This window comes from Trichosurus vulpecula, chromosome 1, assembly GCF_011100635.1.
Source record: "Trichosurus vulpecula isolate mTriVul1 chromosome 1, mTriVul1.pri, whole genome shotgun sequence".
NCBI classification, from domain to species: Eukaryota; Metazoa; Chordata; class Mammalia; order Diprotodontia; family Phalangeridae; genus Trichosurus; species Trichosurus vulpecula.
This window is the reverse complement of record NC_050573.1, coordinates 161550289-161570961: the sequence shown is the minus strand read 5'-3', so window position 1 is coordinate 161570961 and position 20673 is coordinate 161550289. Positions and strand designations below refer to the sequence as shown.

The 20673-nt window shown below is 35.2% G+C and overlaps 1 protein-coding gene across 1 annotated transcript in view; it reads right to left on the bottom strand.

Annotated features, from left to right (window-relative positions):
• The window catches only part of MMP16 (matrix metallopeptidase 16), a 208786-nt gene that overhangs the window by 32213 nt on the left and 155900 nt on the right, over window positions 1-20673 (bottom strand). The window contains exon 7 of the mRNA XM_036742422.1: window positions 6029-6167. Coding sequence (XP_036598317.1) covers window positions 6029-6167 — 139 coding nt within the window. The remainder of the gene's footprint in view (window positions 1-6028; window positions 6168-20673) is intronic.

Genomic DNA, 20673 nt, shown 5'->3' with positions numbered 1-20673 from the left:
GTAAACTACCTAAGATGGTCAATGATCCCAAGCGTCAGATCCCAGAAACTGCCACAGAAGAAGGAAATAGAAAACCAGGAAAGACTAGAAGAGACTTCTAACCCTTCAAAATTGGGTAAAAATAACTGAATACAATGAGACATTGAATTTCTAAATTTTCCATTTACCAGTTTATACCTCAAGATTACATTACAATATAATATTACCCTTGGACTCAGATTGTGTTTTATGGATGCTACAATGAATATTTGATGAAACTACCTTGCTATAGAGAGACAGGAGAAAAGCTAGGAATCTTAGGACCAAGGTCATAGAGAAACAACCTCCTCCCCCCACCCCATTTGAACTAAATGTTGGTGGCAACAGATGATTACCCAAAGAAAGTAGTGTCAGGGACACTCCTGAAGAGACCCTATGTATGGGAGCAGCATTAAAGATCCCAGAGGGGAATAACATTCAACCACAAAATATCCCTTGGTATCACTGAAAAAGACAGCATTGAACTGGTATCTTTTTTCTTATCATGTTTAGCAGAAGCTGATAATAGGTTAGCTAACTCTTCAATTGTCTGATTCTCTCTCTTGTTAGCTAATATAGGCAGCATCTCCCGAGACTCCATCATACAATGGGGAAGGTATTAATTCAATCATTCATTTTTCTGACTCTGGATTTCATTCATGTAAGGAAACCCTGTTGTAGAAATTCCACTGATGCAGATAGGTCCACCTTTATTATGATGATGCAATACCTGTTCTCAGTTCCTCTAATTCACCCTATCACTAACTTATCCCCTCTCTAGTCATTTCTACACACCACTGCCACATTAATCTCCCTGATACACAGCTCCAAGTTTCAAAAGTGTTCAAATATTCTTCAAAGCCTACAGAAGAAAATCTAAAACCTTTATCTTTGCATTCAATGCCCTCCACAATTAGGCTCCGATGTGCCTTTCATGTCTTATTTCACAGTTACAAAGTTTAACAATGGATCTGTCCTCAAGAAACAATTCACAAGATGGCAATAAAATATTACCTTGTAGCAGGACAAAGAGGAGATCAGCCCTGAGCATGGAGACCACCCATATACCCAAGGAACTAGACATGGGCAGAACATTAAAAGTACAAAGTGTATTAGAAAGAGGGATAAGGTTTCAACTACTACTATGTGTTGCAATTGGTATATTAGGCGACACAGGCTTTGAATGTACCATAATGCCATTTGGTATAATAAAGTAATTAGATAAATTTATATTTCCTTTATGTTAGTCCAGTACCCCGGTGGCTATCATTCAATGGATATTCATTAAGTGTATTTTCTAGGTGCTGTGCAAAACACCAAAGATTCAAAGACAAAAACAAACCCTGCTCTCAAGGAGCTTACATTCTAATGATGGATATGACTTAAACATAAATAAATATGAAGCCAGTGTAGAGTAGCTTGATGATCAGCTTGGAGGTGAAGGCAGTAAAATTTTGGAGGACTGGGAAAGACCTCCTATAGATGATAATGTTTCAACCACATCGTAAAGGAAACCAGAGTTTATTAGGGGCAAAGGGTATAAGGGAGAGTATTGTAGATAATACAGGATAAATACAAGGAAATAGGAGGTGGAACATCATGTATGAGGAACATCAAATAAGTAATTACGGCTCGATTGTAGAAGGCAAAGAAAGAAATGATGTATTAAAACATGGGTAAGATAAGGGGGCATATTTTGAAGAAAGTTAAATGCCCAAAAGAGGAGCTTATATTTGAGCCTAAATATGGGTAAAAGAGATCCATTGGAAGTTGAGTGGGGGGAGATGTGACATGGTCACACCTATGTTTTAGGAAAATCACTTTGGCAGTCATAAGAAGGAAGGTTTAGAGTGGCAGAAACGAGGCAGAGAATCTAACTAATCTAACTAGAAGGCTTTTGCAATAGGTCATTTGAGAGGCAATGATGGCCTGAACTAGAATTGTGGCTGTGTGAATAGAGAGGAGATATATTCAAAAGATGTTTTAGAGGAAAAAATTATAAGACTTGGCAACTTATTCAATCAATCAATCAGTCATTTCTTTGTGCCAGTTACTGGACTAATTGCTGGGTACACAAGCATGAAGAACGAAATAATCTTTCATCCTAATGAATTTACATCCTAAGGGGGAAACAATAAGTGCCTTAACATATACTCTCACGCTCTCTCTCTCTCTCTCTCTCTCTCTCTCTCTTTCTCTTTATATGTATATTTATATACATACACATACATATATAATCTATGTACATATGCATATATACATATATGAAATTCACAAATACACATATATGTATGTATAAACTATTCACAAAATAATTAAAGTAGTTTGGGAGAGAAGGCACTAGCAGTTAGAGGATCAGAAAAAGTTTTTGAAGAAGATTGTGCCCAAGCTGCATATGAAACAGAAATAAGGAGGGAATGCATTCCTGGCATAGGGAATATCCAGTGTGAAGTTATGGAGATAAAGTGTTGGTGTGCAAAGAACAGAGAGAACAGTTTGGTTGGAAATCAAAGTGTGGGAGGGGAAGTAATGTCCAATGAGACTGTAAGGATAAATTGGAGTTGGTTGCCTGGAAGAGTGACATGTTTGAGTTCATGGAAAATTACTTTGGCAGCTATCGGTAGCATAGACTAAAGTGAGAGAGAATTAAAACAGGGAGATAAATTGTGAGACTGCTTCAATAATCTAGGTGAGAGGTGATGAAAGCCTGAAGTAAGTTGGTAGCTGCGTGAGTAGAGATAAGGCTATGAAAGATGTTGTGAAGGTACTAATTAGTTATGTGGGATAAAGACAAATGAAAAATTGGGGATATGGCCATAATTATGAACCTGAGACGCTGGAAGGATGATGATACCTTTGACAGAATAGGGAATTTTGGAAGTAGCTATAGTTTAGGTAGGAAAATGGAGAATTCAGTTTTAGACATGTTGATTTTAAGATGTCACCATGACATCTGATTTGAAGTATCCAACAGGCAATTTGTGATCTAGGACTGAAGGTTGGAGGGAGGGGGGAATATGTGTGGTGAGTGAGAGACAACACTTGAAAATAACAAGTTTGCTAATATGGGTGACTGGAAGGGTGATTATGTCAAATGTAACAGACAAATTTAAAAAGGGGAGACTGGGGGGGAAACATACTGATTTCTATGCTAAAATAGAATAGCTGAGAAGCAAAACTCATTCATTCCCTGTTTCAACCTATATTCCTGACATATATCTAACTTGGTATACTCACCATTCGTTTATCCACCCCTTTGAAAGCATATCATCTATATCATACCATTTAACTGTGAGTGTTCCACATGATTCTGTCTAAGGCACTCATCTGCTTCCACACATATTTTTAAACTTCATCATCTCCCATGGATTTCACTATCATATTAATGCAAATGATTCACATATATAATGTGTGTATGAGTATGCATAGATACATATATACAAATACATATACACACAGATGTACATGGATGCATTGTTGAATCATTTAAGTGTGTCAGACTCTTCATGACATATGAATATGTATTGATAAACAGACACAGAGAGTCCTAGTTTCTTCCCTGATTTTCATTCCTGAATCAGCTATTGGATATCTCAGAGACATTATAAAGTTGATGTATGCATAATAACTCATTACCAATTCTCCTCCAAATTTCGCTATTTCTATCAAAGACATCACTGTCCTTCTAGCATCCCAGGTTCATAAAATTAGCATCACTTTTCAGCTCTTCACTTTATTTCACAAGATTCTGTTATTTCTATCTTTACCATAATTCTCACTTCTAAACCCTTTTCTCTATTTACACAGCTACTGTCTTAAATCAAGGTATCATGATCCCTCACCTAGATTACTGAAGCAGCCTCATAAATGGTTTCACTTCCTCGGGTCTCTCATCAATCCATTCTCTATGCTGCTGCCAAAGTAAATTTCTTTAAGTACAGAGCTGACAACGTCATTCCCCTATACAGTCAATGTAGGGCCTTCGATGATAAAATGCAAACTCTTTTATTTAGCTTTCAAAACAGTTCACAATTTGTTGCTTACTTATCTTTCTAGTCTCATTGCATATTACTCTCTCTCTCCTGCACTCAGAATTCTGGTCAAACTGGCCTTCTCTCTGTTTCTCACATCAACATTATCTCCTGTCTCTGTGCCTTAGCACCTGCCACCCCAGATGCCATGCCAATCCTCCTTCCTTACAACTTCATAAAGGCCCCCTCTTCCTTTGAGATGCATCTCAAGCAAAAGCTTCTTCATCAAGCCTTTATTGATTATCTCCTCCTGACTGCTAGTGTTCTTCAAATAAACTACATTATACCTAACCACTCTGTAAATATTTTCATTTACTCACTTTATATTTATGCTAGATATACTTATATAGGTGCCTGATATCTCTCTTATTACAATGTAGACTCTTCGTGAGTAAAGATTATTTCATTCTTTGTATCCCCAGCCTTTAGCACAGTGCATGGTATATTGTCAGCACTTAAAGAAAGCCAGTTGATTTATACATATATATGTATATATTTGCAGAGTTATATATTGCTGAGAATATACAGTGAAATTACCTAGTACAATCAGTGTCAAATCCATACCTAAAATCCACTCCTACTTACAAATCCAACACCTTGAAGCACCACTGTAGCACTGTTGATTAATTTTCAGGGATCGTTGTTGCTTTGGCAAGGGTACATTTTTCCGTAGAGAGTCATGGTTTAAAAGGACTTGTATTAACATTTTTCTTCTTTTTTAAAATAAAAATTTGAAAATTACAGTATAATTTTGACTACAAAATCAGAGAGGATAATATTTAAAAATAAGTGAAACAAATTTCACTTAGGACAAAGCTAATCCAAATATCACACAAAGATTTCCATAACCACTATCAATATAGTGTTTCTGTTTTTTATACTACTAGGTCATATTCAAATTTCTCTGGCTGTAGAAACACGTACACATCAGTTATGTGCAATATAATCAGAGACATCACAGCGTGGAGGAGTGAGTTGACAATTTTCATTTAGCTCAAACATATATGATATTTCAAATTATACAATCCATCTGGCACCAATATTAACTGGCATTTGACAATTTTACCAGACAATTCATAACCGTTCACTTCACTGTATTGAAGTGGATAGGATAAACCAACAATCACATTATTATAGTATCAGTGTTTATAATAGTAACTTGGAGGTAAATAGTACATTACAATTTAAAAAGCACTGCACATATATATTATCTCATCTGATTAACACATCAAGCTAATGAAGCAAAAGAGGCAGACATTGTCATCTCTGTTCTAAAGCTCACAGGATCCTAGAGTATTAGAACTGAAAGAAGAGAAAACAGGCACAGCCTCTTGAAGTCCTATAATTAGCAAATGATAGAACCTGAAATTGAACCCAGGTTTTCTGATCCTAAGTAAGTAATGGGGTCATTCACTTCAATGATGTACATTTTAAAGTTAATTAACCTGAGCATCAGAAATGTTAAATGTTAAATGACTTACCCCCATTGTCATAAAGTTAGTGAAAGGGATAAGATTTTGATCCGAATCTTCTGACTCCAAATTCATTGCTCACTGCATTGCATTCTGTTACCATGAAATGCTATTTTAATTATATCATACTGTGTGTGTATATACATACTTATGTATATAGCTATATGTGTGTATACATGCATATGTATATATACATACATATATATATATACATAATACCTACATACCTTAGTATACCTATGTATCTTAGTATACCTACATATATTATGCACACACCTATGAAATTCAGAACTCCCTAAGACTTTAAATTGTAGAACAGTTACTGATCTGCTATGGTTAAAGGAGGTTTCTCACCAATTGGAACACTTACTGTATATATACATATATTTGTGTGTGTTTATATATACATATACATATATATGTACATATATGTATATAGGCAATATTCCAAAGATTTCTTAAAGTTCCATTTAATATGTCAATCAGCCAGATAGTAATCATTCTTACCTTTAAAGAAGACAAAATTTCCATCACTGTTTTCATATACTGCATCAATACTCGGAGGCAATCCCCGCCAGAAATAAGTAATTTGCATGGGGTATCCATCCATCACCCTGTTGTTTCTTACTCGCCAAAACCACTGGTCCTGGAAACCAAACAAAAGTTTCTCTCAACAAATACACAAGTCCTCTGCTCAAGGTCATCCTCAGGTTTTGTATTTTAATAAAGTTACAAATGCTAAAACCCCAAGGAGTTTGCAATGATTATAAAATACTTCTTTTCATCAACCTGCCCAATCAATAGGCTAGGTAATCCATATTTCATATATTAAAGGCATTAATTCTTCAGAATTCCATGACTTCATCTTTGTGGGTATCCTTGCTACTGATGGAGAATGCAGTCCCTCTATGCTTTAATTGGAAGATAAAATTTTGGGGGCTACCACAAATAAATCATCACTTGGTTCCCAACCTTCTGACAATAAGCATCTTCTCAGAGCTCAGACATATATTCTACACTGAACCTGCAGTGGAAGCCTTTCCAGAGTGTCAGGACCTTGAAATTCCTTGGCATAGCCTTTGATGACCCTGGGTTACTTCCATGTTACAATGAAGCATCAAACTAAGGCTTTAGTGGAGGGAACTTCATATGTAATGATAAAAATAACAGTGGTACTTAGAATTTATACATCACATTCCAGGGATTATTTCATTCTTTTACTTGTATCTCTACAACTCAGTACAGGTCTTAGGACATAATACATGTTTCACAGACACTTGATCAATTATTAGTTGATCGATTATCCTACCCTATGAAACCATGCAAGAAAGGGTAGATAAAAGGTCAGTTTTAAATGTAAAACTTTAAAAAGTAATCCTGAATAGTAATGATTTAAAGCAAGAGAAAGAGAGAGAGAGAGAGAGAGAGAGAGAGAGAGAGAGAGAGAGAGAAGACAATTAAATAAGCAGACTCCAATCATTTGAGAAAACTACAAGAATCATTAACACCTGAAGTTCAATAGATAAACAAAATCTTGTCCTCAGAAAGCCACTTGGGACAGATAAATGTAAAGAAAATAGATAAAACAATCATTCTTCCTGCTTGGCATAAGCAACATGAATAATTATCAATAATTCATCATCCATGAATGGATAGTTATAATCAACTCACAAGGTGTCATAGATAACAGAAATTCATACTCAAAAAGCATCCCAGCAGCCATTAACCTCTACCTAAACATATTTGACTAGTGGTTATTCAATATTTTTTCCAAAGCCTTTAATTACCTTTTTTTCTGAAGCAGACCATTCTACCTTTCAAATGCTCTAATTGTTAGATTTTCTTTTTCCATATGAGTTAGCTCAGTGCAGTAGACTGAGTGTCAGCTCTAATGTCAAAAGGTGTGAGATTGAATCTTTGCTACCTGTGTGGTCTTGGGCAAGCCATGTTACTTTTCTGGGTTTTGTTCCCCCCAAATCAAGGAGGAATGGGGTTGAACTGGATGTCCTTTAAGTTCCCTTCCATTTCCAAATTCTATGATTTTAAGATTGTCACCCTGTGATTTTAACCCATTACTTTTAGTCTTGTCATCTGTGGCCAAGTACATTGATAGTCGTTCAAATATTTGAAAACAGAAATCATTTTCCCCTAAATATTCTCTTTTTCAGGAAAAAAATTCCCACATCTCTCATATGTTGTTATTTTCACTATCTTGGTCACAGTCCTCTGGATTTTCTCAAGTTCTTTTCTGTCCATCTTAAAATATGTTATTTGTATGCCCTGACTAACAATTTTAAGGTTCATCAGTTGTTTTTTTACTTCACTGAAGTCTTTTGAGGATTCTCGGGTTTCTAGGGATAGGAAAAATGAACCCTTTCCCAGCTGGATTAGATTAAATTTTGGGGAGTTTTACTTGGTAACTTTTAAAATTCACTTTTCTCTAGTTAAGATTCATTTCCTTCTCTTCCATATTGTTTAGAAAGAGAATTGAGCCATGAAGAACTTAAGCTGATTTCTTATACATATTATAATTAGAGCTTTAAATATTAAGAAAGGTAAATCCTAGATGAAACTTTTCCCACAAACTTCTCTTACAAAAGAAACATACTGAACATCCACCACAATCCCATGAAATTCCATTTGATTTGAACTGTGCTGATAATGGTATTTCATCATAGATATGTGAGAATCTTCTACAATGAATTAGAGGATTGCTAACAGTGAATATTCAGGATGCCTACAGTGAAGCAGAAACTTGCTTCATTAAAAGCGATCAAAACTTTAAATTTTAAAATTTCCTATTCACATGGGTTTGGGGAGGGAAGAGCTAAAGACATTTATTTGGTTGGTACTGGCAGTGAATTTTATTTCATGCTCTTCTACTATCTAGGCCATTCCTCTCTTGCCCCCTCAGAGTGAATAGAAGTATAGAGATACAATGATCTATAATCTAGTTTAATTCCCTGACTAAGGTAGGTGAAAACTTGTACCAACCAAGGCAAATGGTTGTATAGTTTTTTTTTGGCAATTTCTAGAAATGTAGACTCTACAACTTCCCTTTGCAGTATTTTATGGTGTTTTATCAATCAAGATATGATATAGTTCCATTGGGATGCCTGGAGCTGTTCTCTACAATTCTCTGAAAACAGCAGCTTGATTACAGTAGTCCCTGTAAGATAGACTATATGCTTCTTGCTATAGTTGAGTTAATTGACTTATGAAGAATCAGGTAGGGTAAGGAAAGAAAAAAGAAAATCCTTAGAATAAGTGAATGATTCCTAGGTATGTTTCACCTCCTGATGGTTCTCTCATATTGGTGGTAATCTAGAGCTGGCAATAAGAAAAATTTCTAAGAGTTACTCATATTCATATGCTTTCCTGTATTCAAAGAGAACATATTATTCGAGTTCTATTTATTTATAAAACATTAATAGACTACTAAAATCATGTCACCTCCAACACTCCCAGGCATGGCTACTAAAGCCAATGCAGGAAAATTCAGCATTGTCAAATAGCTACTGCATTCTAGGAAGAAATGCCCTGAAAAGAATTTTTACATGGTGCTCAGAATTAAAAAACTAGAGAATGGAAACACATGGCAGTTAAAAAAAGCCACGTCCTAGAAACATTACAATCTTTCTCAGGTAATCAGTAACAATGACATACATACACAACACACACATTCTTTTCTATTGCAATGTTACACTCTTAACACCACAACTAAAGAATATTGATGGAATCTCTTGATCAGCGCAAACACGCCAGGCTTACAGACTAGAGGAGCAAAATGTATTGAAATCAATGAGGGAATTTTCTTTTTAGCTTTTACTATTTGGGAGCTACACTGGCAGAGATTCAGACTGTGGTTACATAGTTTATGGCACCAGTCAAACGAACCACAACTGATCAGTATAATCAAAAGTCACAGTCAGATTGTTTTAGAAATACTTCTGCAATCAAAGGTGTAGACACAACTCTATTATCATTATACATGTCTGAGAAATTAAGGAGATGAAGGACCTTAGCTCTAGAATTGTAACATGTGGGTTCAAGTTGTTCCTCAGTCACTACCTATGTAAATTTGGGAAAGTTACTATATTCCCTAAGCCTCAGTTTTCTCATTTATAAAATGAAGTGGTTAACTCTGAAGTTACTTCCCACTTTGGATTTATGTATGTGTTATGACTTCAAATCATCCAAGGAAGAACAAAGACAACAGTGATTGCAGAACTTAAAAAAATAATTATGACTAGGAAAGCTAGTAATTGAAAGCAAGTTGACTAGATGCCTTGTGTTGATTAGAAATCCTGCTTTGTGATTATGTGCACCTCTATTTATCATGGCTTCTTTTGTGCCATTGTGGACAGGGGCAAGAGATAGTTGTAAAACTCATTTAATAACTAAAACTAATTAAAATTTAAAGAAGAAACAAAGTTCTGGACAAAATGGTATGTTACATTGGGGTTTCCATTAAGTACTTTCTTATTAAAAGTACAATGTGTTGACAGCAGGAAAGCCAACTCTTTTCTGCCCCCAGCTCAAACACTTAAATGGATCGGAAATTTCATCAATGTGGGCATTACAGATGGCAAACCATCTACACCTGGCCATCTTGAACAACTCAGTACAATGTCTTCTTTAATCTTGACAAAAAAAATGTTAACCCAATATGAAGGGAGCCTTCCTCAAAACCCTAAGACCATCTCATTAAACACATGGACACACAGAGAAAGTTCTTTACTTTTCTTCTCTTTAATAGCATTAACTAGTGCAAGACAAATCTAGATTTGTGAGAACTATATGGGGGAAATTTTATCTGCTATTCGAATAAGGGGATAATACAGCTGCAGGATGTATTGGTTTTAAGTTGTTTATTTGTTTGTTTTTCTAAGTAATACTGAAGTTGCATTTAGTGTATACTCTTTCACTTAAACTCTCCATTGGCCTCAAGAAAGCTGGCTGGAGCCAGAAAAGTGATATGTGACCAAAAAATAGTGGAAGTGATTTTCACAAGGATCAAATATATATTCTTTTTCTCAAAAATATGGTATTCTAGCAACGTAGAACGAAGGAGTTCTCATAACTTTTTGCATGTGTTCTTTATGGACCCATTCGATGGTCTGGTAAAGCTTATGAACCCCTCTCAGAAGAAGATGTTTTAATTGCATAAAATTAAATACACAGGATTACAAAAGGTATCAATCATGTTCAAATAGTTATCAATTTTTTTTCTTTTTAAGTTCACAGACCCTAGGTTAAGTACCAATGAGGAATATGGCTTTTAAACCTAAGCTCTATTCTCTAAAGTAATGGAATACTTCTCAAGTCAGGTTAGCTATTTAAGATCAAAAGAAGAGTAAAAGAAAAATAAAAGTAATGAGAATATTATGCATAATTTAATAGTTAAAGAATCCTTAATTCCTTTTATGAGGGAGTTTTCTTCATGGATATTGATTACCACTTCTCCAGGCCTTGTATTCCCATATGAATCCTGAATCACTAGCCTAGTATTTGCAAAAATCCAGTCAAAGGATGAACTAATGTATTTGAGCTCTTCAAGCTGTTTGTTTGTTTGTTTGTTTTAGAATCCTGAGTATATCAATGCAGAATAAGGATTAACTATGTTAATCCCTGTGTGATTTTTCATTCTCACTTCATGGCCAGCCAAATCCCTTTTTGATCCTACATGTCCTTGATGTGGTTTAAGACACTTTCACAACTCATTTATAAGTTCTTTCTAGTTTCAGAGGTTAGCCTAAGGCTCACAAATCTGTCTGTGGTCATACAGCTAGTATCACAAGCAGGATTGTAACTCAGTCTTCTCATTATCAAATCCAGCATTTATTCACTCTGTTACTCCATAAAAAGGTTAAACAGAAATTAAATTTACCATGTCTTAGGAAGGTGCAAAGATGGCTATGATGGCTAATACTAAATAGATAGAAAGCTAATGTGAGTATCACAGTTAACCTAAAATGTGGCTACGGATGGGCTATATAGGCAGGTTTCAAATAAAGCAGCGACTTGGAACATGGGAAAAATGACAGCCCATCACTAGGAGGTATGGTAGTACACAAGGATATTAAACCTTTGATTGTTAGTTCCCCATTTAATCGACTCCAGTGTCTCTTTATCACCTCCAGGATTAAATATTAGAATCTATTTGGCATTCAAAGCCCTTCACAACTTGTTTCCCTCCTACCTTTCCGGTTTCTTACACTTCCCCCTACTCTCAGTCCTGCCTCACCCCTCATATACTCTGTGATTCAATGAAACTGGGCTCCTTGTTTTTTTTCCCAACAAGACAGATCATTTCCCAACTTCATGTATTTTTGCCAGGTTTCCCCAGGCCTAGAATTTTCTTCCTCTTCATATTCTTCTCATAACTACTTTGGCTTTTATTAAAATCTCAGCTTAAAGCTCATTCTCTACAATAAATTTTTCCTAATCCTCCTTAATACAACACCTTTCTTCTGTGGATTATCTCCCATATATCATATATCACATATATATATATATATATATATATATATATATATGTATATATATATATATAATATCTCATTGGTACATATCTATCATCTATCTATCTATCTATCTATCTATCTATCTATCTATCCATCTATCTATCTATCTATATCTTGTTGGTACATACTTGTTTTTAAGTTGTCTTCTCCAGTAGACTTAGTGCTTCTTGAAACCAGGGTCAATTTTTTTTTGCCTTTCTTTTTATCCACAATGCTTAGTACTGTGGCTTGGACGTCATAGTTGCCGAATACATTCTTGACTGACCTACTGTTTTTCTCTGTTAGCAAGCAGGAACCTCAAGCTCAACTTACTCTTTATATCGCTTTACCTTTCCCCCTTCCCCAGCTACCATGCACATCTTGGGATAACTCTTCCTTGAGGCCTGTCCTCTATTTGGGTCAATTCCTGGCCAGGGTGACCATTTTTTTTTGAGGGAATGGTAGCCATGCTACTCATTTTATTCCCAGTTCAAGTCACTGTCTGGACTGCTATACCACTCTACCAGCTACCTTGTTCTGTACCCTCACTTACTTTTCAAGTCCCTTTTATGATTTGTCTTCCTTTATTGAAAGGTAATCTCCCTTGACAGTAGACACCATCTGGTTTGTTCTATCTATCTATCTACTATCTATCACGGCATCTCTCAAAAAAGCTAAGTTGGAGCAGATGAGTGACAATCCACAGCTACAAGGTATTCTCTATATCTATCTATCGATCTATCTATCTATCTATCTGTCTGTCTGTCTGTCTGACTGTCTAATCTATCTGAATAGACACGGATTGACTGATTACACAAGTAACAACGATTTTAGAATTGTCTGTCAATGCACATTTTCTAGCTAGAACAAAATTTAAAGAAACAAATTCAGACTAACAAAATCACAGGTCATTGGTTTTTATTTGGTACTCTAAAAATTAAGGCTTCAGTAAATCACCAATCATCACACTTCACTTTACTTTCTACTCTCCAGACATCTTCTCACCAGTTATGTTGACACCCTATAAAAACTTCTGCCCTGGGGCTTTGCAGTCAGGTTGATGACTGCCTATTTCAGAGGAAAGGAGTTGGAGTTTTCAGAGGAAAACTGTACTTCACTCCCTACTTTATGTCCATGGCCTCCTGAACAAATACCTTGCAGCCTTGTGGGTACACTTTTGTCTCACTCACTCTCCTCTTCCCTTCTTCCTCAGTTTTGATCCATGAACCACAATAAAATTGACTCTGCCATTGTTCTTTAATAGACTGTGTCATCCTATTCACCTCTAACCCCACTCACTATCCCTGTAACTTTTCTGACCAAAGTACCTCTCTTCAGAAACTACTCCCTTTTGCATGATTTCTCCCCCATTAGAATATATGTTGCTTGAGGGCAGGGACTCTGTCTTTGTACTAGTATCCTCAGCATTTAGCACATAGTGAGGGTTTAATAAATGTTTATTTTTTAAAATCAGTCTGAAAGAAAGAATTCATTAGGTTTAGTAGTATTCTCCCAATCTTTGGTCTATTTTATCTTTTAATCCCAAACCATATTTTTCCAAAGAATTTTCACTAGTAGTAATGACTTTTTGCATTGAAATAACTGAAAATGAGAATGCTATCTTGATTAGAAATATCTAGTCAAGTTGTTCATAGAATTTATTCATTCATTCTCTGAAATACTTGGCATTGAATATACCATAGCTCTTTATGGTGGTCTGTTTGTCTGTGCTCATTGTTAGTACTACAAGATGGGATGACCCATGAAATGATGTTCCTCATGACCTTTTAGAAACAGTGACAATAATTCTGCCAAATCTTGCATTATTTTTTCTAAAGAGAATTTGTGAGCTATTCATATACTGTATTTAGCTTCAACTTTTTTATATGCCTGCTTTTGTTTATTTGTGGAGAGACTGTGATTTATTCTTCTACTAGTGTGTTGACTCTTTAGTTGTCAAAGAACTAACATTGATTCCTAAGAAATAAATTATAGTTTGAGGAAGTCCCCAAACAAAGATGTTTTTTGTACTTTCTGTCCCTTTTCTGCCGCTCTACCACCATCACTGTAGAGGCAAAAAGAGCTTAGCAAGAATAAGGGAAATTCAATATTTTTGTCTCTTTAAAAGATTACTGTGAATTCTCCCCCCAAATCATCTATTTCAGGGAAAAAATAATTATTTCTGGAGTTAAACCTCACTTATTTAGCTAGTCTTCATACACAGACACTCACCATGTCTATACTTAAAGCCTTTCTACCTTAATAAACACTGCTAGAGCTACTACTGCTTGATTGGCATAGCTACTGGTATCTTGGCTTGTAACACCCTGGTAAAATAATTAATTCATTTCAAGTGTATGGGCCTGAGTTTCAACAATCTGGCTAGCAGCTGTTGTGGGGGTGAAAGACCAATACAAGCCCAACAACAAGAAAGCTGCCAGCATAGGTTCTTTTGATCTGCTTTACTAAGGAAAGCAATGTTAAGGGATTAACAAGCTTACTTTACTTTAGCATACAAATACCATTCACTTAGTTCAGGGGAAAAAGTCAGCACCCTGAACTGCAGAGCAAATACAGACATATTATAAACATCGACAGACAGGCCAAATACAATTCATAGTTACCAACATCTAAGTTCAGCCCGGGAGCTCATAACAAGGGCTGGCCCAGAGTCACTCATACCACCATGGCTGTGGGTAAGAGCTCCAATAAACTGAAAGCCAACCCCTGGTTTTATATCTCTTTCAGGGTCAAGGGTGAGTCACACACATGATACCCACGTGACCTGAAATCATCACAAAGAGGCGACTTAAACCCAAGTGGTCTAAAAGCCTCTGATATGCCAAACATGCCACTCAAACCATGTAAACTAGGCCCTCCTCTGAGGCAAGGAGGTCACCAAGGATTCCCAATCTAATCAAGGAAACAAAGGCCAAACGCTTCAAGGGCACTTGGTTGAACTGAGTGCTAAGAGCCCATTTTGATTGTCAACACAGCCTGCCAATTAATTAGTAAGAAAAGTTAGGAAAACCACAACAATCATTCATTATACCCAGCTAGTAGAATTTATAATATTTTGGCAGAGGTTTGGCTCTCTGCCTTAATGTACATTTATTTATTTCTATATTTCTCTCTTGTCAATAACTCTCCTGTTTGTGATTGAGGCAAAATCCAGGTTACCAAAAAAGTTTGGTTAAAGAAGCAGCATGATATGTTATAGAATCTGTTAATAGGTGGGTACAGGGAGGGAGGGAAGGGAGGAGTTGAAGAAACAGCAGAACATTTCTTAAAACCTTTCTTAGTTCTTGGGGAAGTGGGTGTAACTGGTGGTCTTAGCCTGGGTCTTCTACTCAAAGACACCTATAAAGTTAAAGGGCCTTCTCAACATCTCCTATTTTCTGCCATAGCTCAATCCTACTTTCCTGTTATTCTTTTGCCATTTGTACTTGGGAAATTTTTCATTTCTTTGTGAAGTTTCTCAATTTTTTCATGCCTTCTCTCAAAGATTATCTTCCATATGCTCTGTGTATATTTTGTATAAACATAGTTACTTGCATGTTGCCTCTGCCATTAGAATGTGAGGTTATTGAAGGAAGGAACCATGCTTTTGCATTTTTTTGTAACCCCAGTGCCTAGCATGATGTAAGTGCTTAATTAATACTAAGTGGCTCAATAGAAATGTTTCTCTGGTGATATTATAAGGCCATAAAGCATGAAATGACACAATCTAATGAGAATATGATTACAATATGAAGGGTACATTATAATCTATTTATAGCTAAAATTATAAATATAATCCAAACTGTTAATCTCTCCAATGGAAAGAGAAAAACTCAAGGTAACTGAAAGTAGGCTGTAGTTATAATTTGTATGCAAAATGTATAAAAAACCATCCAAAACATTTGATGAAAAATAGAGGTTGGCTGCTCAGGTAACAAGAAATTAAGAAACAGGTAGATAGCTATATTCATATATATATGTATGTGTGTGTGTGTATATATATATATATACACACACACACACACACACACACACACATATACATATACATGTCCTTCAGATTACTAGTTCCCCAATGGAGGATTTAGGAGGAAACATGGTCAAGAATTAAATGAGAAGATGAGAAGGCCTGTTGGCTTTGTAATTTGTAATAATGGAAAGAATATTTTTAGGTATAGAAACACAGATCTACCAAACTACCAAAGAACTTCAATAATAAGTACATATGTTGGCTTTTTAATACTTCTGAAATCACTATTCCTTTCATTTGTTTATTTTTACAAATTTTCTTCTATATTATATAAAAAGGCATGGGGAAATTCTGTCTTATGGAAAGTCTGTAAGTAAAAATACACACCTTCTAGGAAGTTCAAATGTGCTATACTGTATCTGATAATATGCCTAGACCTGTTCTCCCAAAATAAAGTGCTGGGTATGAAATTTTGCTATTAATAATTATGTACATGGAATTTACAATTTTAAAAGGAATTGTTATGCAGTTGGTTTATGAGTAAAACATTTTCTTCCCCAAAAAGAAATGACGTCAGTCTGAGACACAGTCATTTTCATTTCGCCTAAGCCAACATACGTCTGACTTACGGTAACTAAAAGTTAAGAGAAATATCTGTTCAAAGAAAACCTTAGGAAATTATTTTACTCATTGAGTCAGTAATAAATATTTGAGTGGTTCTACACACAATATTTTGCATGATCATTAATTGCAAAGTTACTGTATATAATGTGGAAAAAATGATGAGGGAATGTGATATAGTGGAGAGAGAAATGAGGCTGGCTGAATTGGGTTCAAATCATACCTGGGAACTTGGGCAAGTCATTTCCCCATTCTACATCTCATCTATAAATTTAGGAGGGTGTGTGAACTTGATGCATTTAACATCCTTTCCAGCTCTAAAGCTATGATTCTATGTAGCAATAGGTCTCAATTGACTGAATAATTTTGTTTTTATCATACCTAGATTAAAAAAAGTTATAAAGCAGATATATACTGGCTTAAGAAACAATTAGATGGAGAAGTAACATGGAAAATGTGATTGCCTCTAATGATAGTAATTATTTCTATATTCACCCCTCTAACCACTGGCTTGCACATAGTAGGTAGTTAGTAAGTGAATATTGAATTACATGTATTTCCTTTAGTTCTTTGTTTCCTACTAGGAATAATCTGCCATAGTAACCATTTGAATTTAGAAAATGCTCAAACTCCATCAACATTGGAGAGCAAGCGACAGCAAACTATCCAGCTTCCCAACCAGCACCAACCCCACACTTAAGAATAGTTTTAAAATGCTTCTTAGAAATAATATAAATAATTTCAAAATTGGCTGAGGCATGAAGGGGTTCAATAAAAGATCCTAAAGACAGAATAGTATTTCAGATAAGGAAAAGACAGGCAAATAAAGAAGTAAACAAGCAACAAAACAATATAAATCTTCAACACAAAGATCAAATCTATGGATTAAAAGATACTGGAGAAAAATCACCAGATAAAAATCACAAAGTAACTTCAACACTAGTCCAAAAAATTGAAACTGGTTTTAGGTGAAATAAATGTGTTAAAGTAGTGGGGGGGGAGGGCAGAAATGGGGAGAAAATTTGTAATCCAAACTGTTGTGAAAATCAATGCTGAAAACCAAATATGTTAAATAAATAAATTGCATTAATAAAAAAAAAAGAAAAAAAATGTGTTAAAGTATGCAAAACCTGAACTAATGATGTTCAAGAAAGATCCATATCCTAGAGCCACCTAATATTGGTAAAGTAAGATATGTCATCAGCAACATTGGAAGGCAAATAAATGACAAACAACAACAACAACATACACATAGCCTTATATTCCAGCATCTCACCAATCTGTCTGTCTCCCTTTATGGAGATTTCTGTGCTCCTCAGGTCCCCACAGAGATGAAAGGTTATGCAGAAGTACCAGTTATATGCACAAATACAGAAAGTATCAATGCTTTATCACAGAAAGGCACTTTTACAACCTAGAAGAGTTCTTAGGAGCTTCTTAGGGTGCAAAGATTTAAACAGCTCACTCAGGTTCATAAAGCTAGGTAGTTATCAAAGTTGGAATTTCAACCCAGGATTTCCTGACTCCAAGCTTAAAACTTTATACATAAAGTTGTACTATCAAACAATTAAGGAAATCCACACATTCAAAATAGCTTAAGAAGTTTTTGTTTGTTTGTTTGTTTTTAATATCACCAATAAATTTAGGTGGGAAAGTGACAGAGAAATACTTCAGGCATATCTAACATTTGAGAATTAACTTACTAAAGTATATACGTGTGGCATCATATAATCACTTGCATAACTAATGAAAACTTTTAATAGAAACAAAAAAATAAGGTAAAAAGTCACATATTAAGTATTCAGTTAGGTCTACCACCTTTGGAAAAATTAATATTCTCAAAATTTATCATTAGTTATAAAGAATTCAAAAAATATAAGACAGCTTAGATATTATGAAGTAGAGAAAAGAAATAAAAAATCAAAAGATTAGTACATGATGATTAATCAACAGGTCCTTAGAGGCAGCAACAAATTAATGTAATTTAGTTAGATGCCAGTTAAAGGGCCCCTACTGGATCATCCAACAATGTGGGCACTTCTACTTTGAAGTCAATAAACACACTTTTCAGATGGAATTAACCTCCAATGGTAAGTCACCAGATGCTCATGTAGCAGTAATTTTAGTTGCAGTTTTGGATAGCCCAGTAGTAATTGTTTCTGTTATATCACTCGCCAACTTCAGAGGTAAGATGGAAACCCAGTAAAGGGAAATGATCATAACAGAATAAAACAATTTTAGATCCTGAAGTGTCCACAAAAAATCACCTAATCTGAACTCATTTCAAAAATAACAAAACTGAGACCCAGAAGAGCAAATAACTTTCTCAAATTTACACAGCTAGATAATGACAGAATATAAACCCAGACCTGTCAGTTCTTGCCCTCAAGAGGATGGAGCTTAAGCACACTGGTGATTAGGAGCAATCAATCCTAGAGGGAAAGAATATGCCTATGGGAGAAAGGAGATGGTCTAAGTAGAGAGCTGGAAGGGTAAACAATGTTACCACACAGTTGACAACAGGAAGTTCTAACTGGCAGGGGCATTTAGAAAATGTTTTGTAGTGATGGTAGAATATAGGGGCAATTTTACAAGATGAGGGTAGGAACTCAATATATGAAAAGGGAGATGTAAGTCTTTCCATGCATTGGAAACAAACTGATAAAGGTATGGAGGCTGGAAAGTTATACTATGAACAAGGAATAGCATGTCCTCAAGTTTGATTTATGGAAATGATGTTTGAAAGGGAGCAACAAGAGGTATTGCATGGGGCAAAAAGGGAGAGTGGAGCTGGACTGTTCAAGATCCAAATCCCAAGCAAAGGAGTCTGAACTTGACTTGGTAGGGATCAATTGAAGATGACTGAGCAAAAAAGTGACATAACCAATGCATGGTCTTTGACCCTTCATGCTTTATCTGCAGAAACTGTAGTCAGTTCAATAACTTAGAGTAGGCAATTCATAGCATCAGGTAATCGATTGATACTTGAGCTGGAAGAGATTTTAAGATTCATTTAATCTAATCTCCTAATTTTATAGGTGAGACAGCTAAAGCATAAAGGTAGTTTAAGAGCCTTATCTATAGTAAAAGCAGTCAATGCCAAAGCTCTGCAGACTAGAAATACCTTAACTTCAAATGTATTCCTCTTTCTTCTATGTCATACGATTTCTTTAACTGAGAAAACACCAAAGTTCCTATCTTACTAGACTGACCCTGTTGGTAGAAGGCCACCTCAGCTGATTATTCTTTTCAAATCAGAACCTAAGTTATTAATTTTTTTTCCTTTTTGACAAGAGCTCTGATTAGGGGGAAGTCCTTCTAACAAATCAGTACAATCTCTAATCTTAAAGAGTTGCTTGGGGCACTAAGAGGTTAAGTGACTTACAAACACTAGTTTGAAGTAGGAGCTGAATCCTCTTTCTTCCTATCTTTGAAGAAAGCTCTGCACCATTATATCTTTAAAAAAAATTATTAACTACCTAAACACAAATAATCAGATAAAATATATACTGACAATGTAACTAGACTTTTCTCTTACCCTCATGTCATATGCCAAATTAAGTTTGTTAAATAGTTGCCTTTCCATTACTTAATTTGCTGTTTTGTCTTATGCTGGAATGAATTTCCAATATTAATCTTAATGTGTTATGGAAGCAATTACTTAAAATTTCCATTAAGTATAATGTTAGTACAGTTTAATTCTTATGATAATGCTACTTATAGAATGATAAGGGAGGGGAGTGTCCAATTGTTACAGAATATAAATGACAATTTGCATTTCGGAATGAACATATTTGTTTTCTTAAGTAACATATATTTTGGCATATAATCTGGTATATTACGTAAGAAAACGTTTTGACTTATGAGGCAAATTGCCTTTTCTGATGCACCATTTATTTTACCAAGGAATATATTTTACATTTAGTTATCAAAAATGCAGTCAAGTCCACATTAAAGCTATTAACATCTTTTCTGAACTCCATCCACAAAGTACCAATTGGAACACTTTCCTATTACTCAACTTACATATATAAAAATAATAATAGATCTGTTCC